Genomic DNA, 23,355 nt, shown 5'->3' on the forward strand with positions numbered 1-23,355 from the left:
TGACACCCAAGGAACACAATCAAGTCAAGAAAGAGTTTTAAATGTTCTCTTGGAATCCCAACTTATGCAAGAGATCTCTCACCCATGAGAGAGATTCCTCACATTTTAAAAAAGACTGCAAAGGTAAGCAAGTCATCTAAATACAGAAAAATGTGGATACCCTGTAGACTGCAATGAGCTATAACTGGAGCTAGACATTTTGTGAACACTCTTGGTTCCATGGATAGTCCAAACAGTAAGGCAGAAAACTGATAATGTGATCTAGACACACAAAAACCTTAAGAAATGCTTGAAATCTGGATGAATAGGAATGTGATGATAAACATATTTTAAGTCTAGTGTTTATTTATTTATTTATTTATTTTATTGGTCTTTGTTAACCAGGAAAGTCTGACTGGGTAATACCCATTTTTAGCTGAGGTCCCAGGAGAAAAGCTCAATTTGTTTACATTACATTGTACTTAGTTCTAGTTAAACACGGTGTAGTTACATTTCTATTTACATTTATACACAAACAGTAGTTACATTTATACATTCTAAGATTTTACAGAGGTAGAAATTAATAAAGAGAAAGCCCAAGTGCAACTTGGCAGCAGTTATGTATAAAAATAGTTTTGTCATGTCACTATGAAGTTGGGAGTATTCTGTTTAAAGAGAATATTGTATGATGAGTACAAATTCTTAACCTGGTGATGAGCATGTGCAGGACCAATATTGGTTAAGATGTTGCTTAAGTAGTGGTTTAAAACTATTAAGGTTGTTGGAGAGTTTTATTTGTGTGGTGATACTATTCCAGAGTTTAGCAACATATTTGGAGCAGACTGAGTCTCCTGCAATGATATTTGACTTATTTTTGAGTAGTAAGAATTTGTTACTAGACCAGGGGTACCTTGCTGGACAGTAGGGCAGTAATATGTTTCCTAGTGTGGGGCACTTTTCTGGATGATGAATGAGTTTGTGCCCTGTAGTTAGTTTGAATATGTTAAATAGTGTTACTAGGAAACTTGAAAGAGGAAGAAGAGACAACATGTTGTGAAGTGGCATCATTTTGAATGTGGGCACTATCACAAACAGGTTTAGGAAAGAAAGATCCAGAACTGGTCTCCAAGCATTTTCTTTCTTTGTGATTTGGAACATCCTTGAACAAAGCCCCTTTCCTACCTGGGAAGGAGGAACAGGTTCTCTCACTCTTTGGGGCAGCATGTGATGAAGTACAGATGGAAACAAAACAGTTTGAGCTGCAGGAAGATGAATGACCCCTTGGAAAGGAGGAACTTCCTCCCACTGCCATCTATAACTCAGATGAATCATTTTCAGAACCTAATTGAGCCAATCTGTTGCCAAAGAAAAAATGAAGATTCAGACCTTCTGGAAGAGAAAGAGAGGCAGGGCGGGAAGGAGTCACAAGGTCTCTTGAATAGTCATTCAGACTTGGAGAGTCCTTGGTTTTGGGAGGTTTGAGATTTCATTTTGGAACTTCCTTGCCACTTCTTAAATGTCTGTTTACTTGAATTATGTTGAGACTATTCATTTTTTTTTTGCAAAAATTGGGCGAGGAGGAAGAAAATCCCTTGGACAATTTGGAAAAGAGGGCTGAAAAATCTTAGAGATCCCTAGGATCAGCTTGCCCTTTTCATCACAATTTTTGATCACCTCTGCACAGAGGGGCCAAACACTAAATCTCTATCCAAGGGAGACTTTGAAATCTTATTTTTAACATCATCTGAAAGGTTGTGAGAATGCAGCCAAGCAAACCTCCTTAAAATGGTACCAGTGGCCATAACCCTGGAAGAACTATCAACAGAGTCACACACACACTGCAAACAGTGAGTGATTGAGTAATGACTTGTGTAACAGAAGAAACTAAGTTATTTAAAACACCTTTTTGCAGGTAAAACATTCATAATGATTTCATAATATGTCAGAATAAACTTTAACATATGAGCCTGACAATTTAAAATTCTTAAATTCAGTGTTGCAGACGTATACACTTTTTCCCATACCTATCAACAATTTTCCCATCCTTATTAGAAAGAGTAGGGTTAGAATTAACAAAGTGCTTAGCAGCAGAAGAGTCAATTAAGACTATAGCTGCTAGGTCAGGTTTGAGAATAGTGTATACAAATTTAAAAGACTGAGGACCTTTATACATCCTATCTGCCTTATTAGGGACAGCTGGCTGACTATCAGGAAAATTGCAGGCAGTAAGGCACACATCCTCTAAAGCAGATAGAACATGAGGAATGGGTGTAGGTTCTGGAAAATCCTTCTGTAACAACTCGCTGTATTTTTTGAGGGACTGAGAACCTCAGTGTTCTCCCATTGAAAACAATGGGACATTGTAGCAGTAGTCTCAGAGAAACAACCCCCCCCCCCACAGGGAGAATCAGAAAGAGAGCTCTCTTCTGAGTCTGACTCAGAAATCTGTCGACAAAACCCTGAATTAGTCCCTGCATCTTCTTGTTCAGATTCAGTATCCTGAATCTCATAGGAGACATCTCTCTTTCTTTTACAGGAAACTGCTCTATGAGAAGGGTTAATAGCCTGAATCAAACCCTGAGCCAGTCCCAGTAAACTACTCCTATCCAAAAAAATTTGATGAGGAGTAGATACATGCTTGGTTTTCTGTTTCTTTGTGACAGGAAAAATTGGGTCAACTGTATTAATAATAGCAACTGCTGCTTCCCCAGGGATGGGCACAGCATTCTGACACATCAAGGAAACCTTTCCTGTTCCCTCTCCCAGGACAGACAAAAGTGGTTCTCCCTTGTCTACTGAGGGGACCCCAACAGCTGCAGAGGACATGGCTAACTCCTGGTCCATAGTGTCTATAGGTGCTACAAGAAAGGGATCCAGAATAAATGATGAATGGTCTGAGGTACAACAAATAGCCATAGCAAAGTCACCCACCTGCAGCTAAGGCAAATTGCTAGCCCGCTGTGGTGGCAAAGGCTGTTTGCTTTAACTTTTTTTGTGGCTGTAAGAAGGACTGACCATGGGAGTGACAATCTGTTCCATGGTCAAGCCAAAAATAGTGGCTCTATCCTAGAAAAATGAGCAACAATGTGAGTAAAATTACCACTCCACAAAAGTTACTTTTTCTGACAGAAAAATGCAATAAAAAGTACTTTTAATTACTGTGTCAGCCCTATAACCTTAAAATAAACACAATTTCTCCAAAGAAAATAGTTTATCAGTTAGAGAACCCTACTTTTATACTGACAGAAACAATGAGTGCTTCATTTAAAAGTATGTTACAGTCTCAAGACAATCCATTAAAACACAACACTCCTAGCTTAAGAGGAAAGTAATAAAACATCAGTAAAAAAATAAGAAAATGGAAGTCTTTCCCCAACGGGAACTTATCTGCTCAACTAAGGAAGGCAAAAGCCGACCGTTGATCCTCAAAAGCCTCAGAGGGGCATACTGTTAGGTGGAGTTAAAGCTCTAAATGTCTTCACACCCAAACTTGTCTTTTAGTCAGCTTAGTTTGAGCTGCTCGACAGTTTAGGAGTATGGAAGGTGCCCTGAAGCTTTGGAAACTGGCTGGCTGTTATATCCTGTGGCAGGATAAAACCCATATAGATAAGGTTACTGCAGCAGTGATTAATATGAAGAATATCATAATCTCTTTCTGGCATGATGCTTGTATTATTTACATACCTCTCAAGTTTACAAAAACAAAAGCAATAGTGGGTATCAAAAAATCGCCTCAGTACTGAAGACTATCATTCGAGAATAGAAACTGGAATTCTATACAGAAAAAGTATTAGATATCGTCAGAATTACATTTTTCTCTGATCAGGCTTTGTGGAAAAATGTATACAAAGATTAGAGGCAAGGATATTTAGCAAATGGAAGATGCCATGATAAAAAGTATTTCTTGTTTTAATAAGCCCTTCCTACTCCCAGTACTTCTTTGCTACAACAGGGTTTCTTCTATTGCCATTTACTATAGACTAGGCCAAGATATCTAACCACCACCACCATAAGTTATCTAACCACCGAATCTTGAATTGCAATAGCCAGGACCCACCTCCTATCTACTCTACTTTATGCATCCCCAATTCTAACTAATCTTTACAAAACTGACCTTAATAAACTTTCCATCTGTTACAACAGAATCACTAGATTCACTACCAATGCCAAATCATGAACCCAACACTGCCTTTCCCTTCAAGCCTTGCACTGGCTTAAATTTCTGAACCTATTAAGGTACCATCAACTCAGCCTGGCTCATCTAATTCTGTACTATCCCGAGAAAACCCCTGACCCAACTGCCATGCTGAACTTCTACAATTCAAATAGACAACTTCAATCCTCCAACAAAGTCTTAATTGAAACCATCACATGCAAAAACAACTCCAGGGAATCACTATTTGCCCACGAAATAGCAAAAATATGGAACAACCTTCCCCCTGACCTCAGACTACAAAACTCCACATCCTCCTTCAAAAGCCTACTTAAAACATACCTCTTCACCAACCATCTATGCAACTGTAATTGACTCCCTGAAGCCTCATCCATTCACTATTTCTACACCCCATCTGTCTTGGACAACACAAACAACACACTCTAACTATACTTATCCATGTGTGAGCAACAACCTATATATGAGTGTATGTACACGCGCGAGTATGTGTGTGTGTGTGTGTGTGTGTGTGTGTGTGTGTGTGTGTGTGTGTGTGTGTGTAAGTGTATATATATATATATATATATATATATATATATATATATATATATGCTTGAATGTATATATGGAAACTTAAACATTTATATACTCTTATTCAATTGTGAAATATCTTGTAATGCTCTACCAGGTTCTTATCTACTCTCATTGTATATTTTGTACACTTGCATTTTCAACCAAAAGGGGTAATATCCTCTTACTGCATAGTAACTGCTGTAAAGTCTACAATCTGTATGATACTGCTCCGTAATGACTCTTTTGTAAATGTTTTTTCTCTCTGTGACTTATGGAGTTTTTCTCCCCAGGACTCTGCTGAAAATGGACACTTCTTGTCCAGTCGGACTATCCTGGCAAACAAATGTTAAATAAATAAATAATAAATAAATAAGATGTAATATGGATATACTACTTTACTTGGAATAATGTGTACCATCTGAATATATAATGCTGTCTTTATGCATATTGGAACTTCTGGAGTCCTGACTCAATCTCTGAAAAATAAATCCTCTTTGTAATATAGCAAATGTCAAATTATTAACTAAAAATACTCTTTATACAGGCATTCCTGCATGCTTTATATTTGTATTCTTACTTTATATACTTATCTTGATGGTAATGATGGAAACAGTCAATAAAACTATCACTTGAAACATATATCACTGCATCCAACTGCCTAAGTTTTAAATGGTATTGTTTTTACAAGACAAGACAGTACTGAATGATCTGGTTTGCTTATTCTGTTATATTGGCTTGGAATGGAAGCAGCCACTGCCAGTAGAGGTTTAATCTTTTGGACTGAGGATGTTTTTCCTTCATTTCTTTAAACATATTTAAATCCTCTGTGTCTAGTAACCATCCAATCATCCCAACTGTTACTAGATTAGGCAGCCTGGAGATACACTGAACAAAAGCTCTTACTGTTTGTGGATTAGGTTTTAGACTTTGGGTATACATTCTACAAGCTTGAAACTCATTCAGCTTTGGCATGTTGTTCACAGTCAGAAAAAAGTCTTTCCAACCAGAGTCAGTAATTTCATGATTGGCATTTAGTTTCAATTTCTCAAGTGTGCACAGGAAGCCATCTCGAGCTACATTTGCTAAAAAGAGAATAAATTAGAGTCAGTACATGGCAAGTCACAACAGTTTGTTGCTAGATAATTACACATCAAATAGATTATCTGTTTGATCAAATAATATCCAGTAATTGGAAGAAAATTAAAATATATGAATAATATTCATTGTACCATTCACTTTTACTATGAATATTGGGAAATGTGCTAATGATGTACCATGTAACCAGTATTAACTAAAAGCATTAATCATTTTTTCTCCTGTATGGATCTAGGCTGTTCTTCTTATTGTTGTTGTAGTGAGTAATAATACAAATGACTTCTATTGTGCAATTGTTGTCACCACCATTTCTGACTAAAATGGATTAATTTAACCTGTGAACAAAAATATGTCATTGTCTGTGCTTGTGTGTGTGTGTGTGTGTGTGTGTGTGTGTGTGTGTGTGTGTGTGTGTGTGTGTGTGTGTGTGTGTGTGTGTGCATGAAAGACTCACAATATCATCAATATTCATTCAAACCTTCATATCTTAATTGTGCTAAGTTTATATCTTTGCACACCCTTGAAACCTGCATATACTTCATGTGGAAAAATAAAGTCAGGATATCATGCATCTAAGCTCAAACGACTTTCCTACTATATTGACCATAAGGACTGGATTTTATTTATTTCCTTACTTATTTATATATGTATGCATATATAGGCATACACACACAATGACATACTAAAAACCCATTAGCTACATTAACAGTGTAGGGTATGTATAGTATTTATGAAAAAAAATGTATTAGTGCATTGCTCATAAGGCTGGTCCCCTTGAGTAAATTATCTGGAATGTCAGGTAATCAAAGGCAGCAGGAAGCAGCTTCCCATCTAAGGTAGGCTTACTGACATTATCAACATTATGTTGTCAGTGTTTGGTGCCCAGATGAGTCTGTAGGGTTTCCCTTGTGAGGTGCAATGAGGCTGGAACATTAAGCTGCGAGACAGGGAATATATTTTATAATTTCAGATAAACCAGTCAAAAGTCCAGGTGATTGAAATCCTGAAATGAGATATACACCCTTCGGTGTGGTTTTAGAACCTGCCAGTAGAAAATTCTGGTGGTTGGAATCCTGAACTGTATTTTTCACCAAGGAATGACTAGATGCAGGCATTGTTCTACACAACATTTAAGGCATTTCCTGAGAGACCTTTGTTTGTCAGATACTTTTTACTTGAGAGATGTTATCCACCAGAGGTTGTAGTGGTGATAATGATTTTATTCTCTGCGTAGAGACTTTTTTTACTTTTATGCATTACAAGACACTGTTTACTAAAACTCTGCAGTTGCCAGTTGCTGGGCACTTGTCCAAAATGCAGAAACTGTAGAAACTGATAAGGCTTGCTAGTGAGAATTCTGGCAAAACAGACTTTGTGCTATATATCTTACCTTGGCTCTCATTATAGCACACTATGATGAGACCTTGCAAAAGAATCATTATGTTATTTGCCTTACTTGAGTGTGGCTATGACCACTCATCAGTGGGAGACTTGGTGATATACAGATTTTAGTTGGGCTTTAACTTCTTTAAAAACTATTAACTGAAAACTGACTGCAAGGTGTTATCAAATCTGTCTTTTTCCCTGCTTGCAGCTTTATTTTTTTTCAAAAACATTTTTATTTTGTTTTCATTATAAACATACACAAATGTACATATAACAAATACAATAAAACAATAACAAAAGTATTTACATTCATCCATGACAATCATTTTATCCATGAGAAGTTTTCAGTATTTGTACAAAAGGTTTTCCAATTTTTGCCATGATATTTTTTTTATGAGTAATGTTATGAGTTCTATAACAAATGGTTTGCAGTTCTTTTTTACAAACAACTTTTGCTAAATTAATAAAATCTTTAAACGTCAAATCTTGTTTACTTTTCCAGTTCAAAGTAATGACTTTTCTGGCAATTGCAAGAATTGACCAGAGTAACTGAATCTGAGATTTAGGGATTACATTAGATATAGGAACATTGAGTAGGATTAGTGAGTTAGAAATATGACAGTTATCAGACCATGAAGCATTTACAAAATATCTGAAGTCTTTCCAGTATTGAACAACATTTCTACATTCAATGAACATGTGAACCCAGTTTATCTCTAGTAATTCATCACATTTCCAACATTTACTTTCACAGTTTTTGAGTATAAGATTTATTTTATGTGGAGTATAGAAACTCCTATTCATAACTTTCCATGTATACAATCCCCAGTATAATGAATAAGAGGTACCATACGTAGGATTCAATAACAATTGTTTGGATTCATCAGATATTTGTTCTCCATTAATCTTTACATAGTAATCCCAAAAAATCTGAGTCCAACTTTACAGTGTCTTCTCTTAGTATCTCATAGATAGGTGAGATACTCAATTTTTGATTATCTGTCTTTTCAAGACACCGAATAAAAAGCTGAATCAAACTAGGTATAGATTCGGTCTCTAGGTTGATTGATACTCTCATTTTGTTTTCTATAAACTGCTGTAATGAGTGTATAAACAACCGTCTTGAGTATTATCAAAACTACATAAAAGAGAGTTTAGTGGTTTAATACTCTTATTTTAAATAAACTGATGCCAGAATATCAAGTTATTTTCCTTTAATTTTTGCATTGCATTGATGTTGAAAGAATCTAGGCAATCAGGGGAGTATGCTATAGAGAATATGAAAAATAGAAATTGTTTAATGTAATTACAATCAATTATATTTTTTAAGTTATTAAATATTTGAGTAATACCATAAGAAAAATTATCAAACTTCTTATTAAATAAACAAAATTCACATAAATGCCAATGAACTCTACTTATTCCATATTGTTCCTTAAATTGATTTTCTATAGTTCTGATATCAGTTATATGAATCTTGTGTATTGTTTTCCAGCCAGATATATAGGTTGGTATGATCCAATGTAATGTTACATTAATTATAACTGATTTGGAATAAAGATCTAAGCTAAGGAATGCTATCCCATTACTGTTCCAAGCTCTAATGTGGCATTTAGATACAATCCTAGGTATTAAGGGAAACCATAAAAAATTTAAGTAGCATGGAATCTATTTTTTTAAATAAATTTTTGGGAGGGGGTAGTATCAACGACTGTATAGAAAACAAAATTTTAGGTAAAATTATCACTTTAATTAAAGAGAGCCTATCCTCCATTGTGAAGAACATTTTACTCCATCTTTGCTTAGTTCACTAATGATGGTTATTAAATTATTGTAGTTTAGTTTAACAGACTCTTTATACTGACACCCAAATATTCTAATACATCATTTGCCCAATTAAACAGGCTATTCTCATTTAGATTTTTGTTGATCTTTTTGTTAATTCGTAATGTTTTAGATTTATTATGATTAAATTTAAGCCCTGAAATTCTTTCAAACTTGCTTAAGGTATTTATAACATCATGCAAATAACACCCAATGTTAAAAACATAGCATCAGCAAATAATTGTATCTTAGGACAATAGTCCTTATTCATTTGAAAGCCTTTTATATTTTGCTTGTTTCTGATATATGTAGCAAAAGGTTCTATTGAAACAGCAAACAATAATGGTGACAAAGGACAACCTTGTCTAGTTCCCTTGAGGATTTCTAGTGGTGAGGTTAGACATGATCTGATTTCACATAAGCTTGTGCCCCACTATAAATTTTCATTAATAAGTTGACAAAATATGAGGAGAATTCAAAACCAATCAGAATTCTTTGTAGATAAGACCAGCTAATAGAATCAAAAGCCCAGGATGATAATAGTTATTTTTTTTTTTTGTATTTGCATGCTATGTCTATTAATGTTAGTAATTTAATAATGTTATCTTGCACTTTTCTATGAAGAATGAACCCTGTCTGATCATTATGTATTAGATTAGGTAATATTTTCTTTATCCTATTAGCTAATATTGTCATGAAAATTTTATAATCAGTGTTTAGTAATGAAATTGACCTATATGAATCACAAGATTTGGAGTCCTTTCCTTGTTTAATATGGGGGCGATAATTGAATATTTCCATGATGGGGTGTTACACATTTTTGCTTAACCACAGTAAAGACACTCATCATTTTCTTTACTATATATTCAGTAAAAATCTTATATACTTCAGGAATTGTTCCATCCGATCCTGGAGCTTTATTATCTTTTTAATTTTTTATTTGCTCTTTCACTTCTGTTAGTGTTATTTGTTTATTTAATATGTTATTTTATTGCATTGACACCTTAGTAATTATATTTTTTGAATAAAATAATTTATTACATTATCTGTCTCCAAACATGGTGTGTTATTATTTATATCTCTATAGTAGTTTTGAACACTTCTAATATGCCCATTAAGTTAGCTGTACTCTTAACTGAACCATCTCTTTTATATTTAATCTCTTTAATAAGATTTTGATTGCTTTTTTGGATCTTACTGCTATTTTATGTAGATATTTGAGATTTACAGCATAAGATTGTAATTTCATTTTTCCAGGTTTATGGCTACCTTATGATTCAGAACTTCTAAGTATTTTTGATTTAACTTAGTAATTTTGTTATGTGCTATTTTGTTATTTGGTTTTGCATCCATTTTTATCTTGTCTATTTTTTTGTAAGTCTAAAAGTTCTTTGTCCCACTCTCTCCTTTTTTAAGGTACCAAGATTTTATATATATATATATATATATATATATATATATATATATATATATATATATATATAAACTTTAAAGGTGTCACATAGTATAGTATCAGTCACTTCACCATTATCATTTGTTTCCATAAATGTGCCTATTTCTTTTATTATCCATTCCCTAAAGTCTTTTAACTTAGTTATGTAAGCAGGAATTTTCTGTAAAAATTTTAAATCATCTGTATGTGTAGTTAATGTCAAGTTTATAGCATTATGGTTGAAAAGTGGACAAGTCATTATAGATATGCCACTTATTTTAAAGTATATATTATTTGATAAAAAAACCTTAGCAATGTTTGTTTATGTACCAAACCAATATGAATAGTGAGTACAGAATACGGAATAATATTATCTTAGACCATGTATATCTTTAAGGTTCATCTGGTTTGTAAAGTCATTTAACGTCTTGGCTTGAGATATTAGTTTTATTTTACCATTTTTAGAAGTATCATTGCCTGATAATAGGCAGTTAAACTCACCTGTTGCTATTATTTCCCCTTTTGCATTTAAAGTAATCAGGCTTAGATATTTGTCAACATATTTAGTACTTAGCCCTGGTATCTAGTATGTAAAATTCAAAGTATAATACTTTCTATTGATTTCTAAAATAACCATGCTTAGCATCCCATCTTTATCTGAAACTATATCGATAATTCTTGGCATAATACAAGTATTTTTCCATACAATAAGAGTGCCCCTTCTCTTAGTCTTAAAATATGAATCAGCCAGAATGGTATAGCCATTGAATAAGTATTTTTGTAGATCTTTTTTTAATAGATGGGTTTCCTGTAAAAAGATGATCTGGGCTTTATGCATTTTGTTATATTTTAGCAAACCAGCTCTTTTGACATTATTGTTCAAACCATTAATATTTAGTGATAAACATGTATAAGCCATTGACTGTAATGTGTATGTTATTACTAACTGAAAGACCTTTCTTCCGTGTTGACTTGAAATCTACTGAATACTTACTTATCATGGATGCATAACATGTATTAAGCACTACTTTCAAAAAGCCCAAACTATTTACAAACACACATGAAACATAAAGTTTCTGATTTAGTTAAAAACTTAACTAAACCATCCATCCACCACCTCTACAATACCAAACAACACAAATTATCCATCTCTGCTTAGAATATAGTATAAAAGCAAAAATGAAAAGCATTATGAAAGCAGCTAAAGAAATCTGAATCCATGAAATATATATTAGAATGAGAGTGTCCAATATATCAGAAGCTATATGAATATATCACGTATGATAATAGCACCTCTAATATGTAGATATGCCAGAAATACAAATCAGATTAAAGTATGTATAAACATTAGAAGCTGAAGGTTAAGAAGATTGTCATTATTTCCAAGACTTTTCAAGAAACATCAGATAATTTAACCATTTTGTCAGTCATCTATCTAACATTTTAAATGTAAGGCTCTGTGACTATATATATATATATATATATATATATATATATATATATATATATATATATAAAACACTTATTACAACATAACTATTATATTTTGTAATTATACACACATTACTCATATGTATTAACAATATCTATGTTGACATCTTTTCTCAGGAAGGGGGGAGAGAGAGAGAGAAAAAAGGGGGCCTCAAAACCCTCTGTTTAGTTACTAAAAGTTTAGTTATATAACATAAGTCTGATGCTAATATGCATAATGAGTTTTCTAATGCAGCTCCTCGTTCACTTGATGTACTTGTAGTTACTAATAGTGTCATTGAATCTGCAGAATGTATGCATCTATAAGAGAACATAGGCATTTTCAAAGGAGTTAAACACTTTTATCAGAACTAATTATTTACCATTTAAAGGGTCTATATCATAATGTCGAAAGCTGACAAGTTCATAACACTAAACTTCGAACTTGAAAGTTCAAAGTCTAAAAATGTCAAAATGTAGAATAGAGATTTCCATAGAGTGTGGGAAGGGGAGATTTCCCTTTACTGTTCTGCAGTGTGATCTTGGAGTTGGTATATTTAAGTAACAGGGTTGTGGGGGCACAGCCCCCAATGTGGGGATGCAGGGGGCTTGCCCCCTGCATAGAGTGTTTTTTTTTTTTTGTTTTGGGTTTTGACATTTGACGTTGACAGATTTCAAACTTTCAAGTTCGAGGTTTAGTGCTTCGAACTTGTCAGCTTTCAACAATCTGATATAGACCCCCATTTAAAGTATCTTGTGAAGGATAACAGAATCTCAAGAGAAAAGAATTCTAAGTACAACCATTTAACAACTTCAAAAGGTCAAATGCTGTCATCACTGCTGTTTCCTCAAGCTGCAGCTTCATAAACTTGTTAAAAAGTATCTAAATAGGCTCATGCACAACAGAAGTTGTCTCTAGTGAAAAAAAAAGCATTTTCGGTGGGAAATTCAGATCATGAAACTTTTACAAATTACAGAAAGCAAAAAAAAAAAAACCTCAAGCTGCTTGTCAGTGCATGTCATGAAGCTCCACAATGAGAACAGTCACACAGACCACCAGTTTCTTCACAAAACATCAACATCATGAAAAAATTAACCCTTTCATATAAAAACAGCTATTTAGAAATAACAACAGCTGCCTCAAATCAGAAATCATATTATAACATTTCAATCATTTACCCACCGGTTAACCAGGCCAGAAAGAGAAAGAAAAAAAGGAACCTAGTATATATATATATATATATATATATATATATATATATATATATATATATATTTATATATATAAAACACCAGTAATATACTGTATTAATGTTTAAATGTATCAAAGAGTGTAAAACATCTAGTTAGAAACACTAATCAGAGACACCTTGTTACCCCAGCACTGACGCACTAGAAAAAATGCACTTTGGTATTAAGTCAAATTACACTATAACTGAAGAATTAGAAGACATGCATCATTTATAGTTATTTAAAAGGGAAAAGTATGTAAAGTACTTATAATGTGGAAAAGAGAAAAAAAGGAACATTGGTAACAAAAAAGAATAGGAAGAAAGGAGAGAGAGTGAATGTTAGTTAAATACTTAGTAGTATATGTAATTAGAAGAAGTAGATATAGAAAAGAAAAGAGAAAGTTAATAATAAAAATGATTCACATTGCCTTAGAGCATAGAGACTTTCCAGAATCAAATATATTCTGATTTATACTAAAATTAGAAGGAATTTATTCATTTGTCCTTTAGTTTCTTAGTTTTGTTTGCTCCTTCCTTCACAGACGATCCATTTTTTTGTTGCCTGTCTCTTCAAACTCTGGGATGACCATTCTATTTCTTCTATGTCTGACAGTATTTTCTTTTTTGGATAAATTTTATGGCTCCTTGTAGGGAATCAAAGATATTCACTCCTTCTGGCAAGGTGATTTTTATTCTTGCAGGAAAAAGAATTTGAGCTTTAATATTGGCTTTTTTCAAGGACTTAATTAGAAGAACACACTCCTTTCTTCTAGATATGACTGTAGAGGTGTAGTCATTGTCAAAAACAAATAACTTTTTCACCCATCTTGATAGGGGAATTAGTCCAAGCTGATTTCAGCAGTAAGTCTTTGTCTTGCATGGAAAGAAATCTAACTATTATAGACCTAGGGTTAAATGAACTCAGAGATGAAGCTGGATTTGCCAGGGACCGATGAGCCCTCTCAATTCCAAAAGAAAGGGATTCAGGCATGTTTAGTTCTGATGAAAACCACTTATTGAGGAAATGAATCATGTTTGCACCCTCTTCTTTATCAGGAATTCCATATATTCTTATGTTATTCCTCCTTGATCTACTTTCAAGGTCTTCCATTTTTTCAATCAGCCTGGTGTTTTCTTTCAGAAGAAATTCATGGTGATGTTCATTTTCTGTCACTCTAGTATCTAGATCAGTTACTGTTTCCTCTACGGCAAAAATCTATTCATATTTTTTTTTACTATTCCATTTAGAAGTTCCAATTGTTTACTGCATTCTTGTTTGATAATATCCATTTTGTTTTCAAATTTGCCCATTTTTTAGTGACAGCTCTTGGATGTTTGGTATTATAAGATGTAGTTCTTTCTTCACTGCACTTTCCTGGTGTGGGTTCTTTGAGTTGCTCATCTTGAGATCTCCAGTAGAAAACTACTTGACAGGAATAATTAAAAAAATCTCTTGACTATGTATTAATATTTAGAAAACAAAGAGTCTATGTTAATCTAACTTTTAGTATACTTTTAGTTAGATTTTTTTTAAATTAAAGTAGATTTCCTGTCAGGATATTAAAATCTAAGCAGAGCTATGGATTTCTGCTGCTATCTGACTGGCATCTTGGCCAGCCCCCCCCCCCCCCGCTTGCAACTTTCTAATGTAATGTCATAGGAGAGGCTGTTTAGTTCTAAAACCTTTGCTGAACAACATAAACTGTTATACTTTGCAAATGTTTTTAGTTTGCAATTGTGACTATATTTTCATTTTCCAATTTTGGCAGTCTGCCTCTCTTTATATTTGCTACAATAAAATGTTTGTTTAAAGGAAAGCTGTGGTGTTTGCTGCCTCTACATTCTACAACTTGTGAATGCAACAGACAGCCAAAGCCTCAATTAACATCTGAAATACAGATTCTACCTGTAGCTGCCAAAACAAAAGTGAGTACTAATTTTCCACAGTAAACAGAGCAGCAGTTCTATTGAAATGTTGTGTCCTACATGACATGCTGCAAAGCTGAAGGATGACTAGTGTGTTAAAGCTGCTTCAAATCATTCCTGCCACTGCTGAGGGGATGGTAGAGGTAGCCACATCCCTCATCCAGTCAAGGTCTGCACCTCTATTGAAGCCTGTCAGCTATAATGATGACCCCAAGGCAGGTGGGAGGAATAGCATAAGGGTTAAGGTGTTTGCCTCAGACACAAGGTAAAAGGTTTGATTCTCACCTTTGAAAGGGAAATTGGCTAGGTTTAAAATGGTCCTCGAGTGCAGCTAGCCTAGTACTTACCTATTAACTTGTATCCAATGACCTTTAAAAGAACTGCAAGCTAGGAAGGTTGGGACTATTCTTCCTGAATCGGAACATGCATCTCAGCACATGCCACACGGGGAAGCCCTTCATGTGTATATGGATATTCCCAGTGGAGAATATGGCAATGTAGACAAAGTCAGGAAAGGTTTACTGGCTGAAAGTCTCACGAGTGGTCTTTTTTCAGATCAGAAAAGGTAAGGGTGCAGTTATTTGAGCTGAAACATCTATCAAAATCTTAGTTAGATGTGAAGAACTTAATAGTAAGGAATCTATATTAGAAACATTGGTGATACATTTAAAAGGGCTTTACTAGCTATTATTAAATGCTAGGCATGTCAAGCAGATCTTTAAAATGTAGTCAGCTTTATGACACTAGTACAGAGAGAGACAGAGTTATATTATAAACACACATTTAGGGAAACATTTAATAAATTAACTGATACATTTATTATTATTTATTTATTTTACATTTGTTAACTGGGATAGTACATCTGGGTGTGACCCATTTTTAGTGGAGGCTTGGGGAGAAAAGCTCCAGAAATACAACTTACATAGCCATTAATATTATAGGAACTAATACATTGATATAAAAAAGGCATGTATAAATATACATTGGCGTCTTCGGTACAACATCAAATCTATAGGATAAAGTAATAGTATACACTGATATAGAAACATTAAAATTGTTAAGGAGAAATGAGTTTTTTCATAGAAGGTAATTGAGAGTAAGTTTAACTTTTAGTCAGGTTAGTAAAGAAAGTGAAAAAGGAGAAGGGGTTTAGAAGAAGGAGCTACATCAGGTATGTAAATAGAGGTTCACAAGGGGGGAAAAGACATACAGGGGAGAGATTAGCTGTGTTGATACAGGAGTAGATCCAGTTGCTATATAAGTAGTCTTTTAGGTGTTTCTTGAATTGAGTTATGTCAGTGATGTATAAAATATGTTGCGGAATTGTGTTCCAGATTTTAGAGATATAGTGGGAATAGAGGGAATTGCCAGCCTTGTTTTTTCTTTTGGAGACTTGCAGGAGTGTTTTATGTGTAGATCAGAGGTGACAAGTATTAGTATTTGGCTGGAGTAATTGTTGCAAGGTAGGGATTCTGTCAGGTCATATACTAAGTGATGGGTAATAATGAGTTGTGTATAGGTTAGGTGTTGGAGAGTTCTAACCAATTTAATTGTTGTAGGGAGGAGCAATGGTAGGACCTGTGTGGGAAGTCAATGGCAAACTTGGCTATTATATTATAACAGGATTCATGTTTGGAAAGTTCAGTTTTGCTAAGTGTGGCAAAGATGGGGGGAGGCATAGAATAGAGTAGATAGAAGGTGAGTAATGTGTAATCTGGCTTGATTTGTAAGAAATAGCTTAATGTGGTAGAGACAGCCAAGTTTGATATGAGTGTTTTAATGAACTGTGATAGATGAATGCCAAATTTAAGTTTATTATCAATAATAACACATAGTAGCTTAGTTTGAGAGGTGGTGGTTATGATTGTGTTGTTAGAGGAAAGTATATGAAGAGTTTAGTGGTATGGATGATTTAGTGGTATGGATAATTTAGTGGGGTGAAAAAGTATCAGCTTGGCATTGTTTGGGTTCAGTATAAGGTTAGCTTTGTTTAGCCAAGATTATACTTGCAAAAGGGATTGTTGTGTAATTTCCTGTAGCTGTGGGAGGGAGTATACATTACATACAAGGGTAGAGTCATCCGCATATTGAATAACTGAGGCTAAAGGAGTGGATTTGTGGAACTGGTTAGTGTAAATGATGAATAACAGGGGCCCTAGTATGGAACCTTGTGGGACATCAATATTAACAGGGAGTAGAGATGATAGCTCTTGTTTCCACCTAACAGCTTGCTGCCATTTGATTAGGTAACTGTGGAACCATAATAGGATAGAGAAAGTAATATTTAAGGTGGCTAGTTCTGATAGCAGTTTTTGATGTGAAACTGTGTCAAAGGCTTTAGAGAGGTCTAGAAAGATAGCAGAGACAAGTCCAGAGGACGCTATTGGATAGAAGGTGATTTAGGAGTTGGGTGTGAATGCATCTTTCAAGTATTTTTGAGAGGGGAGAAAGGATGGCAATAGGCCTATAGTTTGTGAGTTCATTGGAGTTTCCTCCTTTATGCAGGGGAGTGATATAGGAGATTTTCCAGAGAAGTGGGGCATAGTTTTCATTGACAGAGTGATTGATAAGGATGGATATGGGGTATGCAATGATCTCTGAAGCAATTTTGAGAAATTCTGATGGTAGATTGTCTGCAGCAAGACTGGTAGGTTTGAGTTTTTTAAGAAATTTGTATATGTTATGAGTTGGAACAGGTTGCAAGGAGAAGGTATTTGTGAGATATTTATTAATGGTAGGGACCTTGGGTGATATATTTTGTTTATATTTAGATAGTGTATTGAGTTTATGAAGAAGGAATTGAATTGAGTTGCTATGTTATCCTCTGAGGAGGATGTAGTGTGTGTAGGGGAAGTATTGTTGTCAGGCTGAAGGAGCTTGCTAATGGTAAACCAGAATTTTTTAGGGTTATTGTGGTACTTTTGTTGTGCAGTGATGTAATATGTTTTTTATCTGCTTTTATTTGGGATTTAGCTTTATATCTAAGCTGTTTGTACAGAGTTAAGGTGTCCTGGCTTTTGTCAGTTAACCAGTGTACCCATGCCTTGTCCCTTTGTTTTAGAAGACCATTCATGTTATTTGATAGTCATGGTGAATGGTGCATTTTTATTCTAGCAGTTCTACAATGGCTAAGCTGTTTAAGATGTACAGGAATGTAGTATTAAAGTGTTGAACAGCATCATCTAATGGTAATATTTTTAGGGGAGATGTAGATAGTGAAATGTTTGGGTATTGAAATTTGTTTTATTACAGATTAGTCAGAAGACTGTCTAGGTAGACTGAGATTATGTCTAAGCAAAAATGTGGGCAGATGTGATACTGTTTGGGAGACAACCTGATTGGAGGAATGAAGGAGCTTTGTTAGTGAGGATCCAGTCCAGAATTGAGTGTTTGTCAGATGTTTTATTTATTCTGGTGGGGTCTTGTATGAGCTGGGAGAACCATGTAGATTTATAAAGTTAGACGGATTATTGGAGTCATAGGTGGTCCAGTCTATATTGAGTTCTCCCATTATGATAATTTCCTTGTGGTAGGTTAAGGATAGCCAGTGGAGAATATCTTCAACTGTTGTTGAATTTTCACCTGGGGGAATATAGATAGCTACAATGATCAAGTTGTTTACTTATGTTAAGTTTAGTGAGAAGTATTTCACTATTGTTGAATGAATGAAGATTAGTGTTAATGAGTTCTAGTGTTAAGTTTTGTTTGAACATTATGGCTAAACCACCTCTATGTTTAATTTGACAGTCAAATCTGTATAGGTTGTATCCAGGGGGTAGGATTTCATTGTTTTTAATGTGTTTTGAGCCAGGTTTCAGTAAGAATTGTCAGGGGAGTATAAATCTAGAAGAGCATGTAGATCATGAACTTTATTTAGTAAATGTCTTAGATTTATATTAAGGAATAGAAGAGAGTGTCCTTTGGGGTGAGAGGGGATGATAGGGGAGTTATTTGGAGAGCGTGTAGAAGTTATGTTTTGATTAAGTTGGGAGCCAGAGTTGGGATGGATATCACCACTCATTTGTAGTTTTGATAATATGCTGTGCATTGTTTTTATATATTTAAGCAATCGTTTGTGGTTTGTTGAGAGAGGCTCAGCTTTAGAAATGGTTTTGTGGTAATTGAGTGGAAAAAAGTCTGTGTGAGCAGTGTTGTGGAGACTGGGTGTAATGTAGTGGTTGTAAAGGGAGGTCTTAGGATGTGGAATAGTAGTTGTGGAGTGGTGAGGGTGATGAGGATTGATGGGGATGTGGAAGCACATAAGTAGGTAGAGGAATGTTATTGTGGATAAGTTAGCTGTATGAAATGATAGGATATTTACTGATTAATATTGGGTTAATTGTGACATAGATAACATAGTGTATCTTGACTATATAATGATAAGATTTGAAAGGAAATATAGAAAAGGAGGTGAGAACATGTTGTAGTGTTTAATTGTGAACTTAGCTAGTCTAGGTAATATTTTGGATGAGAGAGTGAGTTGTGGAAAACAGAGGTATGTGTGATATGGGAGGGGTGATATTGAGTTTGATAAATGTGGTTTGAGGAGGGGGTAGTAGTGGGAGGGTGTAAGGTAAAATGTGATTGGATAATTGTTGCTAAGGTAGGAGGAGGTTCTAATAGATTGCGATTGGTTGTATCTGAGTGAGAGGTGTGGTTAGTTAAAGGTAAATGTGAGAGTAGAGGGACGGGTGGGAAATGGGGGCAGGGTATGGGAACGAAGAGAGCCCAAGCACAGTGAGGGCAAATGAAGTGGGTAGAGCCAAGATGAATTACACACAGTCAGAAACAATCAATCAATCAATCAATCAATCAATCAATCAATCACTTTACTATATGTCAAGGAAGGAAAGATAACTGTACAGGTATATCAGCAAAATAGATGATAACTTCCTATTAAAACAAAAACAAAACAAATAATGTATGTATGTATGAATATATATATATATATATATATATATATATATATATATATATATATATATATGGGTTCACTACATAATCTCAAAATTTTGAAATATCGAATTTCAAAATCTCGAGGCCATATAGCTGAAATCCCTAAATACCATAAGACCAGAAGTGCGAATTTCAAAATCCCGAACACTACACTAAACATACACCACACACATACACATACACACACCATCACCCAAAACACAAACACATAAACCTACACTACATACAAGCAGGGGGGCAAGCCCCCCTAAACCCCCCACATGGAGGGCTGTGCCCCCACACCCTCCACTTAAATATTCTAACTCCAAGATCGCACTACACAGACAAGCACATGGAAAAACTACCACACACCTACATTCCCCTCACACACACACACATCACAGTCACAGTACACACACACACACACACGCACACACGCACACACGCACACACGCACACACACACACACACACACACACACACACACACACACACACACACACACACTGAAGCCCCTAACCAACACACTTAAACATAGATACTTACCTGACCTTCCACCTATCCATTCACATACCGCAACACCAGAAGCGCTACTTCAACATCTCCAAACTTCGGGATTTTGAAATTCGTGCTTCTGGTCTTTCGATATTTAGGGGTTTCAGCTATATGGTCTTGAGATTTTGAAATTTGATATTTCAAAATTTCGAGATTATGTAGTGAACCCATATATATATATATATATATATATATATATATATATATATATATATATATATATATACCAACTGTAGGGAAAAATACGAGCAATCTCTAAGGGGAAAGGGCTAAGAAAAGCTAGGAAACTAAACTAAAAAAAAAATCAAGTATTAAGAGGGAAACACTGAGGGTGGGGGTGGAGTTCCAGTATTGTGCACTCCTGACACGTTATAGCAAATGTATTCAATCAACAAATAAACAAAAAACAATTAACATACACTATAAATGTTTCTTTCAGCAATGAAAAGATGGCCGTGATGTTTCTTTGAACAGTGAAGGATGGCCGCGATTTTATAAGCTGTTGTCAAACAAAATGTGGACTATGTTTTGCGGTGCAGTGGTGCAGCGGTTAATGTTGTCACCTCACAGCAAGAGGTTCTCTGGTTCGATTCTCGGCTGGGGTGCCTTCTGTGTGGAGTTTGCGTGTTCTCCCTGCATTTGTGTGGGTTTTCTCCGGGTACTCCGGTTTCCTTCCACATTCTAAAGACATGCGACTGGAGCTTTTCTCCCCGGTCCTCCGCTGAAAATAGGCTCTGTGTAGCCTAGTCAGACTTTCCTGGTCAACAAATGTTAAATAAATAAATAAATAAAATAAAATAAAAAAAATGTTTTCTCTTTTGCCTCAAGTGTGAAGCTGCATCACATCACAAAATATTATGGAGACGTTACTGAAGAATGTGTCAGGAGTCAGGCTATGGAATGTGATTAAGCTATCATTACAGCCATGGAGACCATGTTCTGCTATTCTACCCTTACAAAACCTAATGAAGTGTCTGATAAAAGCTGATGGGGAGGAACTTTAGGAGCTCTTAGATTCTGCTAGTATGATCATTTTAATAACATGTTATCTTTGTAAGAAGAAAGTCCACGCTCCAAAGTCCCTAAATGTGGTGTGCATACATGGAAAAATGTACTGTCCAGTCACATGGTGGAGATCCAGACCTAGTTCAGAAAGATCCTACACCTGTTGGCTGTAGTACCCAATTTCATCCACAATGTAATCATAAGGAAGGAGTTTCCCTTTTTTGAAGACCCATGGAAAGGATGTGAGGGAGGACAACTCTAGGATACCTGGTGCCACTCCAATTACAGGGGTTGAAAAAAAGGCACTGTGTCAAACAGCTGCTTTGCCCCAAAGAAGAACCTTACTACAAGTTAGTTACAGCTTACTGTCACTGTGGGAGGCCTCAGTTAAACCAAAGTATGGATGAATTTATCTTTATAGAATAAAGGAGACCTCAAATAAAGGGGAGGAGAGGAAGGGATTTCAGAGCATTGTAGTGAGTTACCTATCCTTGGGATAGTGCAACGTGGGAACACCTGTGCCTGCTTTAGTAGGGGAAGAGGCTAAGCTCTTTATCTTGCAAAGCTCAACTGATGAAGATTGTTTTGATCCATCCAAAGTTGTTTGAATTTTAAGAAGGGCTAGTTGGAGTACAAGACCCTAATTCAGGGCCAGGAAAATGTATCTATTGTAGTGTGGGAGGACTCCTTGGTGGGACTTCCATAGCCTACCTTCATTTTGAGGTACAAAATTATCTATTTTGTAGAGTAGCAGTTATCTGACAGTTGCTAATACTTAAGCTTTCGAGGGCAATGGAAATAAAGATAGCCTATAACCCTGTGCTGGGGCCACTTCAGTAAGGGAAAGGGGAAAGGGACTGTTCTGGCCTAGTTCAATTGGTTTCTCATAATGAAAGAAACTGAAAACTATTTTGCAAGCTGTTCTGAATTTTAGAAGATAGCACCAGTCTTAGGACATTAATCCTGATGCCTATTATCAAGGTACCTTTTGAAAGAATCACCATGGACATTGTATGTCCCTTGAATAGATCCAGCAATGGGAATCAGTATACAATTTGTTATCCTGGATTATGCCATCCAGTTTCCTGAGGCAATACCCTCATGAAAACCAATTTTAGGGCCATTGCAATGGAATTACCAGTGTTTTCTCATGAGTTGGTATGCATAAGGAGATATTGACAAGCCAAGGCACCTCATTTCTGTTAAATATTATGCAGAAACTTTGAGGGAGGCCATGGTGGTGCAGCGGTTAGCATTGCCGCCTCACAGCAAGAGGTTCTCTGGTTCATCCTCGGCTGGGGTGCCTTCTGTGCGGAGTCTGCATGTCCTCCCTGTGGTCGTGTGGGTTTCGTCCGGGTGCTCTGGTTTTCTCCCACATCCCTAAAGACATGCTGTAGGTGGATTGGACTCTGTCAGTTGGCCCTAGGTGTAAGTGTGTGTGTGTGTGTGCCTTCTGTGGAAGGTTGGGCGCCGAGCTGGCAACTCGACACCGTAAAACACCACTGCCAATCATGAGCAGACAGGTGATCCGCTGTGGCGATTTCTAACCGGGAAAAGCCGAAAGCAGAAGAAGAAGATTATGCAGAAACTTTGGCACAGTTTTCAAGTGAAATAGCTTAGCACTTCTATTTACAACCCAAATTGATGGCTTGGTCATATGTTTCAAAAGAACCCTGAAATCTATACTAAGTGAGTTTGTAGAGACAGATGGGAAAAACTGGGACCAGCTACCACCATAACTGATGGTCTCCATGAGGGAAAAAAATCAAGCCTCCATAGGGTTTAGCCCA

At 35.5% G+C, this 23,355-nt stretch overlaps 1 protein-coding gene across 1 annotated transcript in view; it reads right to left on the reverse strand.

Moving 5' to 3' along the window:
* Nucleotides 1–4,819: 4,819 nt before the first annotated feature.
* LOC122795624 (baculoviral IAP repeat-containing protein 1-like) overlaps nucleotides 4,820–23,355 on the reverse strand; it is a 799,118-nt gene continuing 780,582 nt past the window's right edge. Inside the window, exon 10 of the mRNA XM_044063892.1 lies at nucleotides 4,820–5,787. Within this exon, the coding sequence (XP_043919827.1) occupies nucleotides 5,423–5,787 (365 nt within the window). The 3' untranslated portion in view covers nucleotides 4,820–5,422. The remainder of the gene's footprint in view (nucleotides 5,788–23,355) is intronic.

This window comes from Protopterus annectens, chromosome 2.part2, assembly GCF_019279795.1.
Source record: "Protopterus annectens isolate FY-2018-M chromosome 2.part2, PAN1.0, whole genome shotgun sequence".
Lineage (NCBI taxonomy): Eukaryota > Metazoa > Chordata > Ceratodontiformes > Protopteridae > Protopterus > Protopterus annectens.